The 24,186-nt window shown below is 41.8% G+C and overlaps 2 protein-coding genes across 2 annotated transcripts; both read right to left on the reverse strand.

Moving 5' to 3' along the window:
* Positions 1 to 219: 219 nt before the first annotated feature.
* cdcp1a (CUB domain containing protein 1a) lies at positions 220 to 7,872 on the reverse strand. Its single transcript, XM_079692160.1, has 9 exons — positions 7,610 to 7,872; positions 6,644 to 6,853; positions 6,173 to 6,535; positions 5,721 to 6,089; positions 4,312 to 4,503; positions 2,714 to 3,088; positions 2,277 to 2,633; positions 1,645 to 1,732; positions 220 to 1,420 (listed from the first exon to the last, which is right to left on the reverse strand). Exons 1-9 carry the CDS (start codon positions 7,671 to 7,673, stop codon positions 985 to 987), a joined length of 2,454 nt encoding a protein of 817 aa, XP_079548286.1. The 5' UTR covers positions 7,674 to 7,872; the 3' UTR covers positions 220 to 984.
* Positions 7,873 to 9,157: 1,285 nt separating this feature from the next.
* Positions 9,158 to 13,241, reverse strand: tmem158 (transmembrane protein 158). The gene is made up of 2 exons (XM_079640765.1): positions 13,219 to 13,241; positions 9,158 to 11,271 (listed from the first exon to the last, which is right to left on the reverse strand). The coding sequence occupies exon 2, from the start codon at positions 10,933 to 10,935 to the stop codon at positions 10,222 to 10,224; it is 714 nt and encodes a 237-aa protein (XP_079496891.1). The 5' UTR covers positions 10,936 to 11,271; positions 13,219 to 13,241; the 3' UTR covers positions 9,158 to 10,221.
* Positions 13,242 to 24,186: the final 10,945 nt, after the last annotated feature.

Genomic DNA, 24,186 nt, shown 5'->3' on the forward strand with positions numbered 1-24,186 from the left:
TGGTTAGGATTCAGTTTGCACCATGAACTTTTTAAAACAGATTGTTGTTCAACACTGAATAACTGAGACTACACAACAACATATTAGTACCCACTCGCACTTATGTTAAATTATATGCCTCACACAGTCTCTCTTTTTAAAGCTACCTGTTATTAATGACACAATTCAGTCAAGCAACAATGTTGCTTCTTTGAAAGATGTAATTCTTTGCTCACAGAATGAAATTAAGTGTGTTTAATGATTTTAGTTTTGTGTGAGAAGGGGTCTGTAGTCCTCAAAAGCCTTTTCCTAGTAATTGTTATTCATCAAGTAGCAAAACAGTCTGTTTGTTTGAAGCTAGCAGCAGATCAGTCTTAAGATTCCTAAAAGCATTTGTTCAAAAAGGAATAAAAGGAATGTGCAAAAAGTTGAAAAAAAAAACCAGTAAAGTCCTAATCTGCATTTAAAGGTGAGTATTGACTTAACTTAAATTGTAATGATATATCCAGAAGGCAAAGAGCAGGGTAAAAAGCTTTGATAGTAAAAAGATACTCTATGCACCTATTCTGCAATACAGGCAATCATCGGGCCATCATGTTGGGATGATGCCATAAAAATACAGGGTAACAATAATAGCAGTAGAGTCCTCTCTCGGTTCAATATTAAAAAGAACATTTCAGCATGTAAACAGCATTTGCTCATGTAAAAACAACCACAAATTGTACAAAATATCTCAAATGAAAAATGTTCATTGCCTAAAAGAAGCATATTTTCATAGTGGCATCGCTGGTACAAAGAGGATGATTGTGTACTGCCTTCATCTAAGATAAAACATCGTAACAAGCGGCAGGCGGGTTCAGCAGGGTAATTTGTGTGCCTGGCTTTGGTGCAAAACTACGCTCGAGAGAAAAAAAAACAAAGGCTTCTTGAGAGGCAGGTAATCACAAAGATGCCAGGGAATGAATATCTCAAAGGTCAAGAGAAAAGCAGAATCCAATCTCCTCCTCAGTTTCCTCCCTCTGGCTCCAGCCGCGGCCCCAGATTCGGAGAGTTTTCCTCTTCACTTGGGTCCTCGGTTTGGTAAATCACATTGTCCTGTATTGCTTTCACGTGGCTCGGGGGCCGGATTGGAAGCGGAGGAGCCTGAAACTTCTCGTAAACCCCAACCGGTATGTCATCGTCTGCAGCTATTTTAGAGACCAATGGTTTCTGTGAGTCTGTCTGCCCCGAAAAGGGCGGGTGTGTGTCGAACTCTCCGTAGATGCCCATCTCTGCTCCCTTTCTCAGGAGGTGCGTGTAGACCAGCGTGTCCTCGATGGACGCATACACATGGGACTCGTTGTCTTCTCGTGTTTTTGGGAAGCCGTTTGGTCCTGGCAGGAAGCTAGTGCCGTTTGGATTGTAGATGGATATTTCATGATCCAGCTTCTTTTTCTTCTTCCTGTTTGGCAGGGAAGACATTATGATCAGAACTTTAGAGTTAAATACTGCATCAAACTAACAGCCAACCAAGGGAGACATCTCAAGCAGATTGAAGTAAACATGAAGAACCGCTATTTCTCCATTATATTTATTAAATGCCTTGAGCAATTATAAAGACAACAAAATGTGCTTATTAATTGTGCATTATGACATTTCTAGAAAACAGAATGCAGCAGCACTCACCTAATCACCACACAGACCACTACCAGCACAATGACAAAAATAACCAGCAGGACAGCCACCACACTCAGGATGATAGTCAGCAGCAGGTCTAAATGAGAGAAAACAAATCAGATACAAAAAGGGTTTACTCTAATGCACTCTAAATACAGTATACCCTATGTCCTTGTGATAGAAAATGTGATGTTGCTTATAAAAGAAGACTGATGATGAATCAATATTCATTAACTGGTTGTAGTGATGGCAAATTAGACTAAACTTGCGCTAACATGCTCAATAACACTAGCATGTTGATGTCAACGAATGTCATTGTTGACCATGTTCAGCATCCAGTCTGTTATCATGCTGACTAATTTGCTAATTAGCACTGAACACAAAGTACAGTTAAAGTTAATGGGAATATAATTTTGCAAGGATTTGGTCATCAACCAAAGATGATGATTTTAAACCTGGAAAACCATTTATATCTGTACCAAATGTATATCAATTAATCTGATGGTTGTTGAGATAATTCAGCCAAACTTCTTGCATGGCTAAAAGTAGCACCTTAAAAAGGAGAGATGCCTGTCTGAAGCATATAAAGACCCACTTGTTTTTTAAAGTGTTAAGTGACATAAAACTAAGTTTCCTCTTACTCTTGCTCTTGTGCAGGGTGATCTTGGTGATGACGCTGAAGTCTCCTTTCTCAGGCATACAGTTAGACATGTTGAGGTAGAAGTTCCCGTTGACCGTGATCTCACTGAGTGCCTCTTCGTCCTCCCTGCGGCTGTACTCCTCCTCCAGGCGGCCGACTCTCTGCACCCTGATGTTGGTGTGGCGGTTGCTGCACTTGGGCTGGCTCAGTTTGGTGAACATCAGGTGAGCCTCCATTCTCGGAGGAACAGAGACGATCCAGGAGACGGTGGAGTAAGACTTCATTCCTACTGGCCAGCCAGGAGTAGCCAAAAGGACAGGAGTGTCTCTCTTTGGAGACACTGTGAATATGTATCTTTCTGCATATGAAAGAGAAAGAGTATTAAATATCACTGAAAACTGCTTTTATTTATCTACATTTATTTAAGCTGCTTGTTACCTGATATCCCCTCTTTAAAAAAGGCCTCCATCAGCACAGTCTTTGAAAGAGTCCTCAGTGATTTACCCCCCATCCCGGACACAGTGACGGTCATGTTGGTGTGGATTTGGACCTTCTGTATGGCTCCTGGGGTGCAGAAGTGTCCGATTGTAGTGCCGTGGTCTTCTGACAATTTAAAGACGATGCTGTTGTTGCACTGCTGCCCAGGTAGGGACTGCTTTAGGGGCCCAAAGGGAGAGGTGAGCTCCACAGTGCCGTGCTGAGGAGGACGGAGGGTCCAGGTCACGCTGCTCAGAGGGGCCAGGAGGCAGGGAGGCAGCAAGGGCACCGACAGACGGGCAGGGGTCTTTGGGCAGTCTTTCAGTACACTACACTCTGACATGAAAGAGAGAGAGATAAACCTTTATTGCTCCCCCTAGGGAAATTCAGGTGTTTAAGCAGCAACAGGAACACAGGACAGGTAAGAGTTTACACAAGGATAAATACAAAATTAAGAATGTGAATAACAGTATAAATAAAATATCAACAATAGAATCAGTGAAGCTGTTTACATAGACAATTTGAGTAATAAGGGTTTAGAAATTAGAAATAATGTCTGCCTTCAAAAGGTCCAGCCTGAAAAAGGTCAACTCACCCCGATAACCAAAAAAAGTATTTAAACTTATTACGACTTATTTAAAAAAACGTAGAAACTGTCTGTACGAGAACTGTCAACAGTGACTCATCAAGATTAAGACGGACACTGTTTCTGTAAAACAATGCTGACCGAGTACCAAAAACAAATTCCATTCTAGATCTAGATCTAGATTAAGACGGACACTGTTTCTGTAAAACAATGCTGACTGAGTACCAAAAACAAATTCCAATCATTCCAGTATTTTGGGGTGGAGACAGACACTTATCTTAAAAGTAAACTCAAACAGCATTCCACCGAACCCCTAAGGCCAAATTAAATGAGGCAGTTATTTTATTTAAGTAACTTAAAAGTCAATGAGATGTGCAATATAACTGTGAGAAGACTATGAGGTTAACTACTTGCTGTATGTTAGACTTAATAATAATAATAATAAAACATTTAATTTATATAGCGCTTCTCATCTGCCAAGACAAATCTTGAAGCGCTTCCATTATTTACTTCGACATCAGATCCAAATACTTCTCAATAACTATAACTTATAACAGAGGCACTGATGAAGACAAGGAGTCTATTTTTGTTTGTCGTGAGATTTTTTTGAGCCCAAATGCTCAAAGAATACATTTAGAATATCATTTCACCTAAGGAGAGAGAGCCTTGGTTTGTTCTGCATCACTTAATATCAAGCAAGACTTACTGGTTCCTGTTTGCAATACTTTGACATGCCCTACTAAAGAGCACATACTGGATCAACCATCAGAGCCATGCACTGCTTCCTTCTTCCGTTGAAAAAAATGATAGCAAATGTTTTAGGTCAGGGCATTATGTTATTTAGCCACAGAGAGACTGTTTTCAGCCTTGATTTATGTTGGGATATAATATATTAATCCAAATAGGGTGAGTTATAAAAACCTATTTTGCAGACCCCGAGAAGCCTCCACTGAACACTCAAATCAGGGTTTACCTATGGTTTTCGTGGCGGTGACTTGTATGTCTTCGGGAGGGCAGTCCTTGAAAGTGAGCTCACTCTTCGATGTGACCGTGATTTTCTCCTTAAGCACAGAGTTTACTCTCATCTGGCAGACAGAGGCCGGTCTCAACTTCTCGATGTGAAGAGAAAGGCCCCCCATTCTGCTCAGATCCAATTTACATGACACTACAGAATAAAGAAAAATCAGATATTAGTATTACTCCTGTTTCCTTTTCCCTCACGCACAACCACACAAATGCAAATGTGTGGACATGTGCATTTCAAATCACAACCAAGTTGAACAGGAATTACAATTTCGATTTGACTGATAGAGTTCTATGTAATTCCCGGATCATTGAAGGAAGTGTTTCCCAATAATGAATCACTTATGTCATGACTCGCGATGAGGCAATCTTAGAGCTCCCCTAACCTGACACCCTAGGGCTTGAATAAACACCACAGGGCCCACTCTCCACGTCACGTTTTGTTACTCATCCACACTAAGCCTTTGGCTAAAACATGGAAGATGTATTTGTCCTCTGACTGATAAAAGTTAACCCCTGTGTTAAAGATAATAATGAAATAGAAATGAAAGACTATTTATATTCAGTAGTCTCTTGCCTGCTACAACATGAAGAGGAGACTCTCCCAACACTTAACTCCTTGTTGCTCCTGGGCCCGAAAACTGCTTTCTTTTCAGTCATACATTGACAAACGAAAAGTTGATCAACACCATTTTTTTTTCATTTTCTTTTTCAGGCATGATACACTCGCTGAATCTAAGTCTAAACGTTGTCTCTTTTAACCGCCTTCCAACAGCTAAAGGACAAATGTGTCTGTTTAGCTTCAAATGCTCCCTGTTGGTGAGCTGGTAGTGTAAAGTCTTTCTCTAGAGCTTTATATCCCCAAACAGAGGGCTATTGTGATCAGAAAGCAGCTATGAGACGTGACAGTTAACAGAAATGTTTTATCTAGGGGCTTAAAAACTAAAGAAAAGGATAAAAAGGATAAAAATGATGAAAGCGCTCCCTGGAGATGAAAAGTTGCGTTATAAAGAGTGGATTTGTCATTGCAAGCTAAATCTTTCAAATTATACATAGCCATTTGAACTACTGTTAATCTATAAATTAATTAATAGAGCAGCTTTACATTTCAGGTAAATCATTTTTTCCTCATAAAACTATCCTCAGAAAAAAACCCTAGATCTCAGTTTGTTTTCTAGATATAGTGTTTATACAAACAACATTCTTTAAGATCTTCATTATGGACAAAAACTACTTTTCTCTGGCTCAAGGTCTATCTCCCACTCTCATAAATGTTTGGAACACATTACTTATTATTTTTAGAAATAGAAATACATAACTATCGTGGCAGTGGTAAAAAGTCAAAACTGATGCACAGACCTGTTAATCCTGTTCTTGAAGACGACACCCTGAGGTTCAGCAACAGTCCAGGAGAAGCAGCACTTCTTATGTCCATCTCACAGTTCCTCAGCGTCAGGGTGAAGTCTCCCTGATTCTGTTCTGGCTGGGGGTCCGACAGACTCAGCACCATCGCCCCTCTCCCTTTGCTGTGGTACTCCACCGCTGTCTCCTTCTTCAGACAACGCGGCTTTGTGACATTTAAAAACTGAAGGGCCGTTCTGTGTTTGTCCGGTACTTGAAAGTACCACTGCATCACGTCGTCATCGGGAAAACTATCAGGGTAGTTTGGCGAGAGCAGCTCTAAGGACGAGGTCCCTTTTGGAATCATCACTGTAATTTTGGTGAGGGCTGTAAGAGAGAAAAATATACAAACTCAAGTATTGGACACATAAAGCATAAGAGATTATTCAGACTCCAAAATGTAAACTCACATTTGATTTCCTCCCCAACAGACACGTCAAACTGGCCATTTTGCAGCTTCTGTCCTGCTGGGACGTCCAGAGAAAAGCTACCTTGATTCAGAATCTGAGCACAGACAACAGGCCCCGTCCTGCAGTATTTCCCGACGGCCACATTTCCTGAAGTCTGGAAGGCCTGGAGATTGTAGCTGTGTCCATCTGGACAGCTGTCAGAGGGATTTATCTGTCTTAGACCCGTGTTGCTGAAGTCTATTTTAACTGCTTTTGGAGCAGAGGCCTTCAGGTTCCAGATGAACTTGCGATTAAAATCCAGCAAAGGAAGAGAGCCGGTGTCAGCCTGGATGATGTGGCCAGTGCACAACTTTGTGGTACATTCTGAGAGGAGATAGTCAAAAATAAATTGTTAGACCTGCAAGGAAATTAGATTTGCTTAAAATAAAATAATAATTTGAATTGGCTCTTTTACTGCAGTACTATATTTACCTATATTTCGCGCAATTTCTACGCTGAACACATCTTGAGGTCGAGGGCACTCAAACTCCACAGAGACGGGAGTGTTGTCTTTTAACACAACGGATAAACCACATTGTCGTAGGCGTCCTGCCCAGGTGCAGACTTTGCAACCTTTGACCTGACTACTGCTGATGCTGAGAGTGGTGCCTCTGTCAGGGGTGATGGACAGCTTTAGGACCCCTGGACAATAAAACAAATAGAAAATGTGATTAGGAGAAAAGGGAGGAGTGTATATAGAGACACTAGATGTAAACTGCTGATTACATGAAATATCACAATGAAATAACCACTTAGATGTAAATGAATATCATATTATAAAGATGTATTGAGAATTGTTGAATACATATTCTATTAAGTGTTAACAAAGCCCTACTGACTAACTGTGTTGAGAGATGAGGCAGACGGCTTAGCTTCACTCCCTCTATGAGTAACATGGACTGTGCTGAACAAACACAGCCATGTTCACACACAGCAGCACTTTGCATCAACGCTCTATTGTCCCATATATCTCGCTTTACACTCTATTATGTATCTTTATATAAATCTATTTCTGAAGTGGAAAAAATACAGACATGTTATTTAACCTGACACATGATGATGAGGTTTCTGTTGAACAAACAACAGAAAAACCCACCAGTCACAACAATAGCTTCACACTGCCCTTCCTTTTTCATTTTGTCCTCATCCTGATCCTGCTATACAACTTCATTTACTGAGACACAACTAATCCTAGTCATTCTGGTTCCAACAATTAATCACCAGCCATATTACCAGTTATCACGCACAATAATAACAGCTTTGCCTTTGACATAGTTCATAATAAAGTTGATTGGGAATTAAATGTTTTCCCCTACAGTCATTGTCCTAGTCTGAGGAAAAATAGTATACCACAGCAGATTTTCTGTCCTGCTGGTTAATAATTGAGCTGTAACTCACCTGAAACAGTGGCTGTGACGAAGGTGAGAAGAAAAAACCGAAGCGTGACTCTTGTTGATGACATGCTGTCCGAAACTGTTTTTCTATTAGATCCGGGGGGAAATCAGCGCACATCTGCGCATATTTCATTTCTTCTCCACAGCTGCGACCTTCATGCGCCACATTTTCGTTTAGGTTTAGCTCAGCTTGTAGTTTACTCAACTGCTCCACTTCCTGTATGTGTGAGTGTGTCCACAGCTGAAGCAACAGGTAATGGAAAGGCGTGGCTGAGTCAGCCATTTTGGCAGGTACAGAGTTGCATGCCTAACTTCATTAAAGAAAAACTCAACTAAAAAACCTCCTAAATCCCTACAGTTTAGTTATTTATTTTGAATATATTTCAAATATTGGTATTTGCAATAAAAAATACGAAAAAATATACATTCATAATAAATAATACAGTGCATGAATGAAACACATTACGCATTACTCAAGTAGGCTACTGTACTTATAATGTTTAGCCACTTGTAATTAAGTATTAATATTTGTTCTGCTACTTTTACCCCACTACGTTGTGGAGACCTGTAGGCTATAGTCCTATTTCACTTGACTACATTAGTTCAACAGCTAGCTACTCTGCAAATTTACACCATTAATAAAACATCCACTCATGTCAAAGTTATTGCACTTTTGCTACATTAAGATGCAAATCCTTCTTTACCCATTTTTACTTGTTATAGGGTATTTTTAAACTGTGGTAATGCTTCTTCCACCAATGATACATAAATGACAACAAAGTTTTACTTTTATTATAATAGTATATAATTATAGCCTATAAATAGCCTAGTAGTACCATGATATTTAGTACCGCAGGCTCAACATGAACTTGTGACTGAATATATTCAAAGTACAAAAGTATTAGACATGTTTTTCTAATGTCACTTATCGTTATTCAGATAGACACTCCATGTGCCAAATTAGTAGGTACTCTTACCAAAGAAATAACGTAATCTAATACAACAATCCTGCAATAAACCTTACGTTCTTGATGGTTATAAAGTTGATTCAGCTGTGTAATAATTATCTGATGTTGTACTGCAGCTTGTGCTAATATTGAAGCATTTTTCTCAGCCCTGCTTACAATCCTAATGAAGGGAGGATTTATTGTATTGCTGTGTTAGAATACATTGGTCATAACTAGATGCACCTTATAGCAAGCTTGTGATTTTATAGGAATCAAATGATCAATGAGCTGTATTTTAAAAATATTTAAAAATCCACTTTGAATATATCATCTTCACAGGCTAGTATCTCAAATAAAAGTAATTTGTAATGGGAAAGCCACATAAATATATACTAATACCAAACAAATGAAGGTAAAATAGAGAGGAGTGGGGACAGAGAGCTGACCTCAGCCTGATGGACTTTACTAAAAAGAGTTGACAAACTTTGCAAATTGATTAGATGTTATGAGTTTCTGTACCAACAAAACCTGGGCATTAGCGGAACCAGCAACATTAAAATGCTGCTAGTTATGCATCAATACTTTAACACTCTGAAAAGAAGCCATTGTCAGAAAAAGTACTTTATCATTGATATTGAAGTACTCTTAATAATTCAACATCTGCAGTTAAGAAATAAACAGCAAACAAAATGTATATTTGAGTTGTATAAGTCATATAGGCAGGCATTTAAACAATTTATGAGATAATAAAAAAAATATGGGTCAATAGAGTCTATTATTTGCGCATTTTGCACTTCAAAGTAACATTTCAAGGTAACACATTTCTGAGCAGTGCAACACAGCTCAACAGCACCACAAACTTCATCTTAAAAAATGATCAAACAGCTGAATCAACACCTCTCTTAAACATTAGGACCTTCCTCAAGGTATCGTTTTATAAGCTGCATTAGTTTGAGCTTGGTGTAAAAACTGGCAACTGAGTGTATGTTTTCCAAAGACTTTGCCTTTGTTCACATGCAATGTTCACTTAAACTCAGTGTGAAGTCAATTTGATAGGGCCACAGAAAACAGTTTAGAGAGAATCTGAGATAGTCTATAATCAATTTTATTTTAATTGAAACCATTGGAACATGGATACAAATAAACACGCATATTGATATTATAAACCTACCAATGTTATTATTGAAACCCTCTCTATTTCAAGATACAACATCTATTTGGGGAAATTAAAACTAATACATGAACTTTGAACATGACGAGTGGTTATATATGTGACGGCACACTTTAAAGGTCAGGTTTCAGTGCAAAGGTCCTACACATGGGATAAGGCAAAAACTTTCTAGAAAGATTGAAAACTATACAAACACTGTTTAAAGAGAAAAGTTTGCACAGTTTACGTTGACATTATATATAGGAAGGCCTACACGGGTATACAAAACACATTGGTGTTGGTCCCAGTATAGATCACTAATGGCTAGTAGGCTATAATCCATCATACTTTACCTTGTAATGTGGAGGAGCTCTAAATTAGTTAAAAAACACCCCAAAACTAAAGCATCTGATCAAAAATGTCTCAGTAGCTCCTCCATCATTCATTCAGGTGAACAGTTCAATGGCTACAGTTATAGAATAGGCAGCACAGGCTAATTATAATAAAGATTATGTTCAATTATCTCGGTCTCCTCTGCTCCATCCCATTGGGCAGAAACCCTGCAATGATGGGGACTGGCCATATGAGAGCAGCAACACTCCACACAATGATGACCAAAGTCATGAAACAAGCCACAAGTGTCGACTCGATGGGCTTTCTGTTCAGCCTCCAACTTTTGTCCCCCTTCAGTTCGTCGAGGCTGAAATCCACGCAGCAGAAAGTGACCTGACCCCCCGCCTGCTGGCCCCTCGACCTGCCCTGGCCGAATCTCCGGTAACGGGACATCCCGCAGCCCACGCACAGCCGCAGCTCCTGCTGAACCCCGGTGATACCGAGATGCTCGATGACGACGGGCGAGATTGCCCTGTTGAACGCCGCGGAGAAAAAAGCCCTTCCGTGGTTGTTGATGGTGTAGATGAGCACATCACACTGGAAGCCGAAGCTGCTGTCCCAGCGGGCCACGAGCGAGGTGGGCAGCAGCCTCTGCACGCTCACGTTGCACTGGGACACCGGCTGCAGGGAGGAGGCGTCGGGCGAGGCGTCGGGGGAGGCGTCGCTCTCCTCCACGGACCTCTTGGAGAAGCGCACGTCCACCTCCAGGTTGGTCAGGAACCTGTTGGAGGAGTTGGTGGGCGGCAGGAGGAGTTCTTCGTCGCTCCAGCCCTGGCATCGCTGGAGAAGTCCGGCCACTGCGGTGAGAGCCAGCAGGAGAGTCGGGGAGTCGTTCAGCATGGCCCAGGGCGCGTCTCTCCTGCTCGCATGGTGCTGTGGCAATTCGAAGGCGACGGACAATGCACTCCAATGTTTGGACCAGCCAGTCGCCAGTGGTCTTTAATAACGCAGCTCCCGATGGAGAAACTCAATCCCCTGTCTTACTGGTATGAAGGGAGCCGTCCAATGCCTATCACACGCGCGCTTCCCCCTCCCTCCCTCCCTTCGGATATTTTCCTCCTGACTTGTTCGCTAAATTTACTGCAGAAACACGCTGGGCAGCACCGCGCGCTGCCTTCATCACAGCTCGAGCTCAACTGAGCTTCGCCCCCCTCTTTGTCACTTCAGGTGTGAGCGCTGAACAGGAAAACAAAGAGGAATGGTGAGGGGAGTGCGCAGGGACAGAAGTTCAACACACATCTTCCAATCAGCAACACACCAAACACACACACACACACACACACACACACACACACACACACACACACACACACACACACACACACACACACACACACACACACACACGCGCGCGCACACACACACACACACACACACACACACACACACACACACACACACACACACACACACACACACACACACACACACACACACACACACACACACACACACAAATGCACACACATGGTCAATGCAACTTTCTCAATGCTGGAATGAATGATTCGAGAAATAAATCCTTATTCGTCCTTTCACTATCGAGATAAGACTGTAACTAAAATAACACTTAATTGCCCACAGAGATCAACCTGTGGTACCTTTTTAGGTTATACGTTTAAAAAAAAAAAAATGCATTCAACTGATCTGTAATATTTCTATAAATAGATGATGCCATCACAAAGATCTAAATGTTGTTTCTAAACCTGCATTGGGATGAATGCATGGTGGGAAAGCAGTGAATCCTTCATCTATGTGATTATTTTGTTAGCTTGAAATTAATCAAATTTAAATATGTTGACATAAAAGATATTTGAATTACCAAACTAAATATACCCACTTTATGTACTTTCTTAGCTGAGCAGCCCCAGGTGGATAAGGGCATGAGTTCAGTGAACTAGTGGGTATACAGCCCTTTAATCTATTGTAGAAAAAATATATAAAGTATATAAATGCTTAACACATTTTTTTATTTTGTGAAATACTATTTAAATGTATGAGCTCTGACATCCCTAATAACATGAGAGACATGATGTGATTTCAGGTAACAAAGGTTACATCAGTGACTTTCACCATTGTGATTGAGCCAAACGATCAGAAGTTAATCTGCATCCCACGTAGGAGAGATTACCTTTGGGACCTTTAACATTCACTGAACGCGGCATGTCAGTGATTTAGCAACCCCGCCGGACCAGTAGGGGCTTACGTGTCTTGCCCAAGAGCACCTCAGAAGTGGTGATGAAGCAACGGCAAGTTGCTCTTTCCCTTTCACATCAACATTTGTCCTACTAAGCTGTAGTTATTATTAGTCTAACTGCACACATGTTTCCCTCCATTCAGTGATTTACAAAAATGCAAGGATATTTTTTATGCCACATATCACCACTATAAAATCTGACATTTGTATTTTTCAATTAGTTGTGATGAAATCAACTCTTGTCTGGGCTGTTTAACCAGAAGGTAACAAAGCAGTTCACTTAAATACTTTGCCTATAAGTGCACACGTGAGGTTAGGCCATTGTTCTACTTTGTATGTGGCAGCTATAGTTACTTTACAGATCCAGATTATTAAAATAAGGTATACATCAAATATTAAAAGGTCATAGATTATGATAGATTAAAGTATCCCCCAGTTATAAACCCAAACACATTAATGCATCAGTTAATGTTACTCAATAATATATTATTCTGAAATTGACCTGCAAATTGAGTGCAATTTAAATACTGAAAGTTTGCTTATTTATATATTTTTGCAGTATTTCTAATTTTTGTTCAAAGTAAATTATCCTACCACGACCGTGGATTCATAAATTACTATGGTTACTTACCGTGACATATCTTTTGAGATTTTGTATATAGATACACTTTGTATGTAATTGTTATATCAGGCATGTATAATAAATAATCTCTGAGGTAAACCCAACAATCGGTGTGTAATCCAGGTCCTTGTTTGTTCATCTGCTCTCCTCGCTGAGAGCTCTCTGTACGTTGCTGTTTGTTTCTCTGTTGTGCACTCAGGGGCAGCGAGACCCATCAATAAACATGTTCCTCCTCTGAGCTGCAGCAGCAGGGGATTGTTCACAGTGGCTGTCACCTGGCTGCTGTATCTGAAGAGGACACACTCACCGTCCCTCAACCTCTTTGTGTTTTGGATCCAACGCTCTGTAACAAGCAGCAAATCTGATTACATTAACAGCTGGGGACACAGCTGTAGTTAATCTCAATTGTGTGTAGTTGTAATAAAAGTTTAAGCATTGAACACCTGGACCATTTTGGCAACAAGTTTTTCAAGCTGTGGCCACCCGGTGAGCCAGCTTTGGCCAGAATCTCACTGAGCTCAAAGTCCACCCTGGATCCTAAAAAACACTTTTATACACTCAGGCTCAAACCTTTTAAATTGTTTAGGTGTTGCTCTCCTCTCTTTTTAGAGACACTATCACCTCCTCCTAAAAACATTTAATAAGAAAGTGTCATTGGTTTTAAGATATCAATACCTGATATCAAGAACAATAGACTAAACACAATCAGCAAAAAAAAGCCAACAACTACACAAACAGCAAGATATGAACAAAATAATCCTAAAAATGCTTTACATTTCATTTAACTGATGTTTCTATTCAAAGCTTCTTGCAATTCAATACAAACTACAAGAGTCCTGTAAGTATATTATAATATGCCAAATCACTGTAAGTGCTGTGCGTTCGTTTAAAATGAGCCAGACCGTTCTAAGTGCTAAATACAAGTTAAAAACGTTTTTCCCCCTTTTTACATCAAGCTTTAACATCTCCAAGCGAAAGGTCAGGCTCTAATTTGAGGGCAGTTTGTAGTTCATTGCCAACATTAGTGTGTACATCAGGGATAGTAAAGTTAAGTAATTTCTGGATTGGAATTATTAAATGTATATGAGACAAGAAGCCGTAGGTATTCTGGGAGCTTCAACAGAGCTTTATAGATGAGTAACATGAGATGGCTTTAGATGTCCATCACTTAATTGTCCATGCATCCTGATTCTGGTAAACACAGTTTCAAGATTGAAATAGCTTTTAACCAGGAAACAGTTATGCCTTTTACCAGAATACTCCTCCTGACACTGTATAAATAATGCATCAGGAAAGATAATAAGCTATTAACAGAACGAGGTCATTGACCAGAGGCAAAATCATAATTAATTTTTTCTTTCATCTTTGCAGGCTCCAAAATACGAATGCTACTTGTATGAATTGTTTTCTTCTGCGCTGTTTAAATGAGGTAATTTACTCCAGAAGTTCCTGAGGTGTATTTGATGTGAAGTGAAAGACGCTTTGGTGTCAATTTGCACCTGAAAGCCCTCGTCCCCATGTCTCCGTTTGATGATAACAGTCAACATTTTATTTAAAAACAATCATGTAGTTGTACGGATCTCTTTCTGCGCAAACAGACATCTCTCAGGTGCTGAAAAACAATCCCAGTCTTCGCCAAAAGCCGGGCTCTTCACATCAGATATGCTCTAGTCTAGACAGTGTACTGGTGAGCAGAGCAAGAACATGTAAATGACTTTCTTGTTCATTAATTATGCTATAAAAATGTAAATTGCTTTGGTGACAAAAATGCAAATTGGACTAAGATAAAAGTCTCTAGTGCCAAAAGAGAATGTATGAAAGATTTATTTTTCTTAAAATGTAGCTCTTTATTCAGAAAACTGAAAGAAGGGGCTTCTAGTGGCTCTGTGGATCAGACACCATTAGTCGAACCCCACACCTCACACACACACCACTGACTTCATTACAAGCTGAGGGTTCGGGTACGTATATCCTCAAAGACACCATTTTCAAGCTGGTCTTTTTAGATCTGAATCCCCTGCCTTTCTCCTGGCGTCCTGTCACACACCAATCACTGCCAGGACTCATCACCACGGCAACAAAACAGGCAGTTTTCCTAGAAGCAGAGAAGCATCAGTGTTGATAACAATAAAAAAACGAATAACATCATCATCATCGCTGTTATTGTCATGTTCTGTGCCATTGCCAAGAATATTGCAGGCACAATTATTCATGACAGCGTTGTGTTCAGGTTCTGTCTATCAAAATAAATCCACATCCACTCTGTCTATTAAAATGAATCACACATCACAGAGTCTCTTCTTCTCTAATTTCTCTTATAAAGGAATAATAAAGTTCAAGCATTAGTTGGATCCTAGCACTGTAGCACAGAAGGATCCTAAATTAAAGAAGTGGATTTGATGTATTTATTCAATCCAGACCTTCGGGCCTCATCAACACCTGCAAAACAAACCAGATCACTTATAGGATAAAGTACTCATCTATATTTAACTTATTTCACACATTACACCTTTCGCACTTCTTTGGCCTGTTGATGTGTTTCTTCTGATTATTTTTCTCTTGAAGTGCAATGCTTAATCACTATTAGCAATATTATAATGTAAAAATACTTTATTCAAATCCTGTAATGAAAATATTAAGACATATTACCAGCGCAATGTCTTTTAGTTTGAAAGCGTTTTTGTGTCCTTTAGAAATGAAGTTTAAACTAGATGTCAAATAAGTTACAGCACAGTGGTAGCTCCCTTAAATATAGTGGATTACAAATATATGATGCACACTGTTCACATACCTAAGAAAATAAAGATTTCCGACTGTGTGGACTGACATTAAAGGTCATCAAATACCAATTTGCTAAGTATGATGGTAGACACTACAACCCACTTTATTATAATGCCCCTTAAAAATCCTACATTTTTTCCTAAACGAATGAAAATTGATTATGGCTCAGCATTTAACACAATACGTCCTCAGATCCTGTTACACACGCAGAAACAGAGGGAGGTGAACCCTTATATTGTGGAATATAGCATCATGCATTTTCCATAGGAAATAACAATGTAATATAAAGTTACTGAAAAAAGATTCAGACGCTTTATAGAAGTTCAGAGATAGAAGAGTTTATGCAGTGGTGTGAGGGGCATAACCGAATGGTAAACACAAAAAAAAGAACGATATGGTCTTGATCATAGGTCTGTTGGTGAACCACAGCACAATTGTCAGTGTGGAGAGAGTTGAAGAGGTTACAACGTCGTACAAGTAGATATTTACCGTAATTCACAATTATGGGCTCATCAAGTGGAGTATGGTTTGCAAATCTGCAGTATAATGTCTGCTTTTCTGTGAAGGCTCATGTTACTTAGATTGGATACAAATATTTTATGGGCAGCCTTTGAATGTATTATTCTTTATGTCTTCACATCAGTGTTTCGTAACCTGTCTGTTAAATCCAAATCACAACTCCTGAACAGAAGATCTGGAAGAGTGATTGCCGTTCTGCCCCCATCTTCTTTTCAGGAAAATATGTGAGGAAAAATCAGATCCTAAAATCAGCTGTGACACAAAAGACACCATTAGCAAAGAGTATGAGCTGATGCCTGCAGGCCGAAAGGACAGGTAACCAAACTGTGAACTGAACAGGTCAAATATTACCCGAGTACCTCAATCAAACTACTGAACCTGTATATGGACCTGTGTGTGTCACTGAATGTTATCTATAGTTTGATTGTACATGTTTACTGATGTCACTCTTGAAATCTCAAAAGTGAGCATATACTGTACCAAAATGGAGAGTAAATAATAATAATTTCAATCGTTGCTCATAATTGTTAAACAGATCCCAATTACTCAGATATAATACAGTTAGTCTCTTTTTCTCACTGTTAAGCTTTAAGTGAAAGGAGGGCTGTTAAAATACTCATGAACATTTGTAGGAACCCATTTAAAACTCAGTGTATTTGTATCTTAATGAGATTGCAACCAGCGCCTCTATTACAGCCGGTTTAAGTGTAATCTTGTGAGAGAGTGCAGAGGGATCTAAGGAGTCGTACTCTAATTAACTACATTAATTGCAAAGGAGCTACTCAGAAATCAGGCAAAGTGGAGTGGGAGTCTGGTGGAAGATGTAACAAATGTTTTGAACAGCTTGTCTGTTGCAGAATCTGCATTTGAGTTGGAAAAAATTGGAAGATGAGCGGGACGCCGCCAGATTCTTTAAGATCTTGTTCCAGATCCGAACCTCCTCATCTCCTCTGTACCACAGTGTTTCTCTCTGGGGTCTCCATGATAACAGATAAGTGGAAGACACAAGGGTTTGACGATGTGAAACCGGCCCTAGAAATAACATCACACTTATCAGGCGCTCTGGATCAGAGTCAGAGGCGTGCAGAGGCCCATCAGCTCCTCGCCGCTCTCGGGGAGCTGAAATGGTGTGAGATTGCTTCTCTGCAGCAACTCATTGAAGTGCATGTGAATCACACACCCCGTCCACAAAGGTCATCCTGGACAGGTGAAGACAAGTCAGACCCCACCTCTCTCTCCCCTCATCTGCTTTCTAGCTTACGCACTGCTGCTGCGGCCGCTCTGCATGGTCGTTTGTCATCTGGTTCTCTGCTAGTGAAATGCAATCGTCCTCCGAAACAGGGCGAGAGGGGTGATTACCATGGGCTGTTTGTCGTGTGGGATCGGGGGAGGCGGATGTGGGTGGAGAAGGAGGATGATTGGTTGCTTTCAAAAGGGATTTGTTTGAAAAACAACAGTGGCTGCTTGTACCTTAGACTCTGATTTAGCAGTCCGAAAATGCAAAACTTTAATGCAACCCAAAAATAATTTATTAAAAGACTTAAACTGAGGAGCCCTGCCATGTTTTTTTAATTACAGTAAAACATAAAGAAGTGGAGCACAGAGACAAAGCTGGCAGCTGGAAAGAGGATGAGACTTTAACAGAACTGTTTCCATGTTTTATTTCAGTTTGTTCTTTCTCCACAGAGCTTCAGCAATTAATTGGCTTTGCTCACTCAGACGCTCCCTGAGGACATCGTGCCTCCATCTGCTCCAGTTATATGATACCTATCATTTCTGTGTATACAGCACGTTGTGAGAGGACCATTCATTTGAAAGAATATCGACCCCCAGCAGAATAAATACAGACCTCACATCATCAAATGTTTATGTTTTAACTTTTCAACAAAAAAGGGAACATCCCTGGTTTTAAGTTGGCTAAAATAGGATTTTCTTTAAATATGAACATTTATGCTGTTGATTTAAAGTTTTATTGGTATAAAAAAAGCCACAAGCAAACAGTAAACACACTGTTGGGATAGATTCTTTTTTCGTTTTTTATTAGGTTCAGGGGCTCGCTAAAGGCCAATAATATATTTTTATTGTTGTGATTTTTCTTTTTATATTTTATACAGACAGTAAGTCCAAGAAGATAAAGGGGTTCAAAAGGTTGTAGGTCTCTGGTTGGAATAAAAACATGAGAGTTTTTGTTGTTTCGTGTTTGTTTCTTCTATGTGATTTTCATGTTGTTTATCTCATAAAAGCATGCTCTGGAAATTCATTCCTCGTATGGGACTGGATCTGTTTTGAACATAAAGAAAAGGAATTAGTAACCATCCGCACACACACCATCATCGGCGGTCCCTCCTAGTCGAGTATGACTGTCCTCCTTCTTGGTCCTTGTGGGTCTTCAGGTGGCCATAGAGGCCGATTCTGGACCCGGTTATTCTTGTGCAGTGTGGACAGGGGAATGTAGTGGTGGAGGGTTTGGGTTGGACCTGTTTGGTGGTTGCTCTCTCCTTCCTGAGTCTGCGCTTGTCTTGTGCAGCATGGCAGAGGTCATCATTATATAGTGCAGCACCCTCACGGACAAGGTTTCTCCAGGTCGCCCTGTCTGTTGCCATGTCTTCCCAAGCTTTGAGGTCTATGTGGCACTTCTTTAGGTTTGTTTTTATGTTATCTTTGTACCTCTTCTTTTGGCCTCCAGGGGCCCGTTTCCCTTTAACAAGCTGGGAATGAAGGAATTGTTTTGGGAGGCGAGAGTGAGGCATGCGGATAACATAGCCAGTCCATCTGAGCTGGTTTTGGGCAATGGTGGCAGTGATGGTGGGAATGTCAGCCTCCTCCAGGACGCTGGTGTTAGTGCGCCGATCCTCCCGGCTAATCCTGAGGATTTTTTCGGAGGGATCTCTGATGGTATGCCTCAAGTGCCTTTAAGTGCCTGCTGTATGTGGTCCAGGCTTCTGATCCATACAGAAGAGTGGGGAGCACCACAGCTTTATAGACCAAGATTTTGGTCTTTGCTTGGAGGTCACGGTTCTCAAAGACTCTCTTCCTTAGCCTTGAGAAAGCCCCACTGGCACAGCTGAGGCGATGGTGTATTTCATCATCAATAACAGCTTTTGATGATAGGAGGCTGCCAAGGTATGGGAAGTGGTCCACATTTTCCAGTCTGATGTTGTCAATGGAGATGTTTGGGGGTAGGACAGGCGTACTGCTGTTTGGTGGTGGTTGGTGGAGGATTTGGGTCTTTTTTATGTTGATGGCTAAACCAAGCTGTTTGTATGCTTTCGCAAAGGCTGATAGGATACCCTGTAGGTCCTCTTCCGAGAGGGCTACAAGGGCGTTGTCGTCCGCATACTGCAGCTCCATGATAACTATGGTGGTGGTTTGACCTTTTGCCCTGAAACGGTTGATGTTGAGGAGTTGGCCGTCAGTTCTGTTCATGATGTTGACTCCCTGGGGCAGATGCTTGCTTGTGAGATGTAGGATAGCAGCAACAAAGATGGAGAATAGCGTTGGAGCGATGACACATCCCTGTTTGACTCCTGTGTCGACCCGGAAGGGTTCAGTTTCGTCTCCACTGCCATTGAGTACCGTGGCTGACATATTGTCATGCAGCAGTCTCAGTACCCGGACGTATTTTTCTGGGCAGCCAATCTTTGCCAGTACCAGCCAGAGGGCCTGACGGCTCACTGAGTCGAAGGCTTTGGTGAGGTCTATGAAGGCCATGTATAATGGTTGATTTTGTTCCCTGCATTTTTCTTGCAGTTGGCGAGTGGTGAAAATCATGTCTGTAGTGCCTCTGTTTGGGCGAAATCCACTCTGAGACTCAGGAAGGATGCTTTCTGACATGGGGGTGAGTCTGTTGGCCAACACCCGAGCTAGGGCTTTCCCTATGGTGGACAAGAGAGAAATGCCACGGTAATTTCCGCAGTCTGCCCTGTCTCCCTTCTTAAATATGGAGACAATTAAGACGTCCCTAAGCTGAGCAGGGATTTCCTCTTCTTCCCAGATTTTGAGAAGCAGGGCATGGATGTGCTTAAGAAGATCGGGTCCGCCTTTCTTTAGGACTTCTGCTGGGATGCGGTCGGGCCCAGCAGCCTTGTTGTTTTTCATATTCTTAATGGCATCCAGCACATCACCCAGGCTGGGTGGTTCTCCCATGCTTTCAGCTATGGGTTGTTGAGGGAGTTGGTCAAGAGCCTCAATCTCAGGAATGGTGTCCCTGTTTAAGAGGTCCTTATAGTGCTCTTTCCACCTGTTTGCTATTGCATCCTTGTCCTTCAGAAGCAAGAGCCCATCTTTAGAGCGAAGGGGGGTTAGGCGGCGATAGCTGGGACCATATACCGCTCTTGTGGCATCAAAGAATCCTCTTGTATCACCAGAGTCGGCAAACTGCTGGATCTCCAGAGCCTTCTTTGTCCACCACTGGTTCTTCAGTTTCCTAACTTGCGTTTGGACGGCTGTCTTCGCTTTGGCATAGGCTGCTCTTTTCACCTTGCAGTGGATGTTATTTTGCCAGGTGATGAAAGTTTGCCGCTTGATGTCAATGATTTGCTGAATCTCTGTGTCATTCTCATCATACCAGTCTTGATGTCTCCGCTTTTTTTGACCAAGAATGTTTTTGCAGGAGTTCATGATGGCAGTAGAAAATGTGCTCCAGTGTTTTTCAGTATCCTCTGGATACTGTTTGGGCAAGGCTGCGCTAAGAGCATCCTGCAGCTGTTGTTGGTGGTGTCACCCAACAGGTCGATGTTAAGCTTTGGCCGGCTCTGTATTTTCTGCATCCTTCTTTTCCACATTAAGCGGATAGACATGGTGGAGCGAATGAGACGGTGGTCAGTCCAACAGTCGTCTGCACTGGTCATTGCTCTGGTGTTGAGGACATCACGGTGGTCTTTGGAGCGGACAATGACGTAATCAATGAGATGCCATAGTTTGGAGCGAGGATGCATCCATGATGTTTTGAACTTGGTTTTTTGACGGAAAAGTGTGTTGGTGATGACCAGGTTGTGCTCTGAGCACTTGGTTAGCAGTAGTATGCCATTGGAGTTTGTGTTTCCAACCCCTTCTCTCCCCGGCGTGCCTCTCCATAGGTGGTGGTTTCATCCCACTCTGGCATTGAAATCTCCGAGCAGGGTCAACTTGTCCTCCTTGGGGACTTCAGATAGAGTTTTGTCCAGGTCAGCATAGAAGGCCTCCTTTACTTCATCCTGTGCATCAAGCGTTGGGGCGTAGGCACTAATAACGGTGGCCATCTGACTCCTGGCAAGCATCAGACGTATGGTCATTAGGCGCTCGTTGATGCCCACAGGGAGTTCATGGAGGTGGTTGATGAGGCAGTTCTTAATAGCAAAACCCACACCATGGATTCGTGGCTCATTTGCAGGCTTACCTTTCCAAAATAAAGTATATCCGCCTTTGTCCTCCTTCAGCTGCCCTTCATCAGCCAGTCGGGTCTCGGAGAGCGCTGCAATGTCGATCTGGAACTTCCCTAGCTCTCTGGAGATGATGGAAGTTCGCCTTTCATGTCGATCGCCGGCTTGGTTGTCCGTGAGGGTCCGCACATTCCAGGCTCCAAGACGTAAATGTTTTTATTTTATTTTTTGTTTTTGACCGCGTAATGGTGATTCCTCTGGATGCGGTATTCAGGACAGGATTTGATGAGGCAGGATATGTTTGGGCTACCTTTTCTAACCCCCTCCCCTACTGGGGTGAGCAGAGTGGACCCTGAATAGGGGGTGCTGAGTCATGGGTGCAGCTTCCGAGAAGCTCTTTCTGCCTCAGTCCAAGAGCTTAGCGACTGAATCAAACACCCATCGCCTGTGTGCCAGGTTGTGACTAGGAACTACCAGACTTCACTGTCCTGCCCCCGTTACCACTTCCTGAACGCCACAGGACTTTGTCTTCCAGGATGTAAAATGGGTAGGTTCCCTTCGGGAGGACGCCTGTGACGTCTTTTAACGTGGGGAGACTGATGCGCCTGCAGCCACCACACGGTCCTTGGCAGAGAGGGGCCTGAATTCAATGGCATGGAATCCATGACGAATGGAGACCACCCTCTGTTGCAGCCTTCATCCGCCTTCAGTGCCGTTGTGACTTAGAGCAGCGGGTTTCAAAGTGTGAGGCGCGCCTCCCCTGGGGGGCGCCAGAGAGCTTCAGGGGAGGCGCAGCGTGAGACACAAAAGAACGAGAAAAAGACGAGTAAAGTGACACTTGCCCACTTGTGGCTGTCTGTGGAGACCGAGTTCCCCCACCTCGCCAAAAAGGCTGAAAAAGTGCTCATTCCCTTCACCTCCACCTACCTCTGTGAGTGCAGGTTTTCCGCATTGACTTTGATCAAAAGCAAGTACCGGTAAAGGCTGCAGCCAGAGTATGATCTGCGTTTAATTCTGTGTGCATCAAAGACGCAGACTCATTGTTCCCACTAAAGTAGGGGTGAGTGTAATAAGGAGGCAAAGTTGACGTTCAGTGTGTTACCGGGAGCATATAAGGATTTATCCACCATGTTGAAAATGTTAAAAAAAATATGTCTTGAGAACACGGCGTGCGGAAATATACGGGTCGTGCTGCAGCTAGATGTGCCTGTCCTCTATAAGAAGGTGTCGGCGACTGACATGCAAGGAAGAACGGCTGTCCACAGGCTGTTCCAACTTTAACAACTGTATTAACTTCCAGGGTAGTGAATTGAACATGCAATTGTAATTGGGTGTGTGGTATATTTTCATGCACGGACACGCATGTTCCACAACACACAAACTGAACAACAGTCAATTTTCCGATCGCCACCACTGTCCTACACGCGATCTTGTGCACGTTACTGATGTAATATGGTTGAGACCATTCGGGCTTATTCTAGAGGGGTGCAAGGAATAGTCCAAGTAGTGGGGGAGTTTTATACAATATGTTTAAAACATAAAAATAAAAAGGTTTAAAAAAGTTATTGTTTAATGTTTTAAGGAGGTGACGCTACTCAGCCAATCAAATCGGTGCAGTCAGCACGATAGATTCAAACACACACACACACACACACACACACACACACACACACACACACACAGAGACGAGACAAGAGGAGAGAAACAGTCGGAGTAATTTCAAATGGCGGAAGGTAGACAGCGAAAACAGAGCATTTAATTACATTTTCTCTTACTGGACCTCTTTGAAATGCAATTGAATACCCCTGCATTATAGCAACAACAACAATAATAATAATAATAATAATAATAACAGCAATAATAATTGGGAGGGGGGGCGCGGCTGTTCTTATGTTCTCTGAGGGGAGGCTCACCTACCCACACTTTGAAAACCCCTGACTTAGAGTATCATCCTTGAAACGAACACAACAGGAGGGTTAAATCAAAAAGTTAAACACTGCACGTGTAAAATGGTGTCTGTGCTGTCATGTGAGTGATTATTCTTCAATTGCTTTAGATCTGGTGTAAAGTTCAAACCGTTATATTGACTCTTAACATGAAAGCCCTTCAATGAAGGCTGCCTTGAAAAAGTGACATTCAAGCTCACCTTTGTCTGACCTTATAGTTCACCTTTTTCATCGATCATATTGGGGCTCTTATATTTTCCTAGCTTTGCGAAACAGCTTTATGCTTTTGAGCAGTGAGGATCAGTGACACAGAGCTGCAGGAAAAAATGTATTCCAAGTTTTGGATTTCAGCAGGAATTTCAATTTTGAACAAATAATAAAATACCATTCATCATGATGAGGAAGTGAGTATGAGATACATTCATAAGGGAGCCTCTTCTGTATCTGCAGACAGATCTCTTGCTGTAGTGTAGAGTTAGTGTCTCAACTGTGCCAAAAACCCATTTCCCACTCTCATTCCTCCTCTTCATCCACATCCTGTTGTGCCCTGAGCAGAGCTGCCCACTTTGCTCTGATATACGACGGCAGCCCGGAGCAGAGCTGCAGGTTTAGCTCTGTGACGTCAGGCTGGGAACTCTATCTCCTGCTGATAATTTCCCAACCTCCATT

Source organism: Notothenia rossii (genome assembly GCF_949606895.1).
Source record: "Notothenia rossii genome assembly, chromosome: 7".
NCBI classification, from domain to species: Eukaryota; Metazoa; Chordata; class Actinopteri; order Perciformes; family Nototheniidae; genus Notothenia; species Notothenia rossii.

Bases quoted from the DNA above. Each gene is read 5' to 3' on its own strand.
- cdcp1a (XM_079692160.1), bottom strand. From the start codon at position 7,673: ATGTCATCAACAAGAGTCACGCTTCGGTTTTTTCTTCTCACCTTCGTC. The intron at 2,634-2,713 runs GTAACAAGCAGC...TTTCATATGCAG, and splicing joins TTTTAAAGAGGGGATATCAG to AAAGATACATATTCACAGTG. The intron at 1,733-2,276 runs GTAAGAGGAAAC...TCTCTCATTTAG, and splicing joins CACCCTGCACAAGAGCAAGA to ACCTGCTGCTGACTATCATC.
- tmem158 (XM_079640765.1), bottom strand. From the start codon at position 10,935: ATGCTGAACGACTCCCCGACTCTCCTGCTGGCTCTCACCGCAGTGGCC.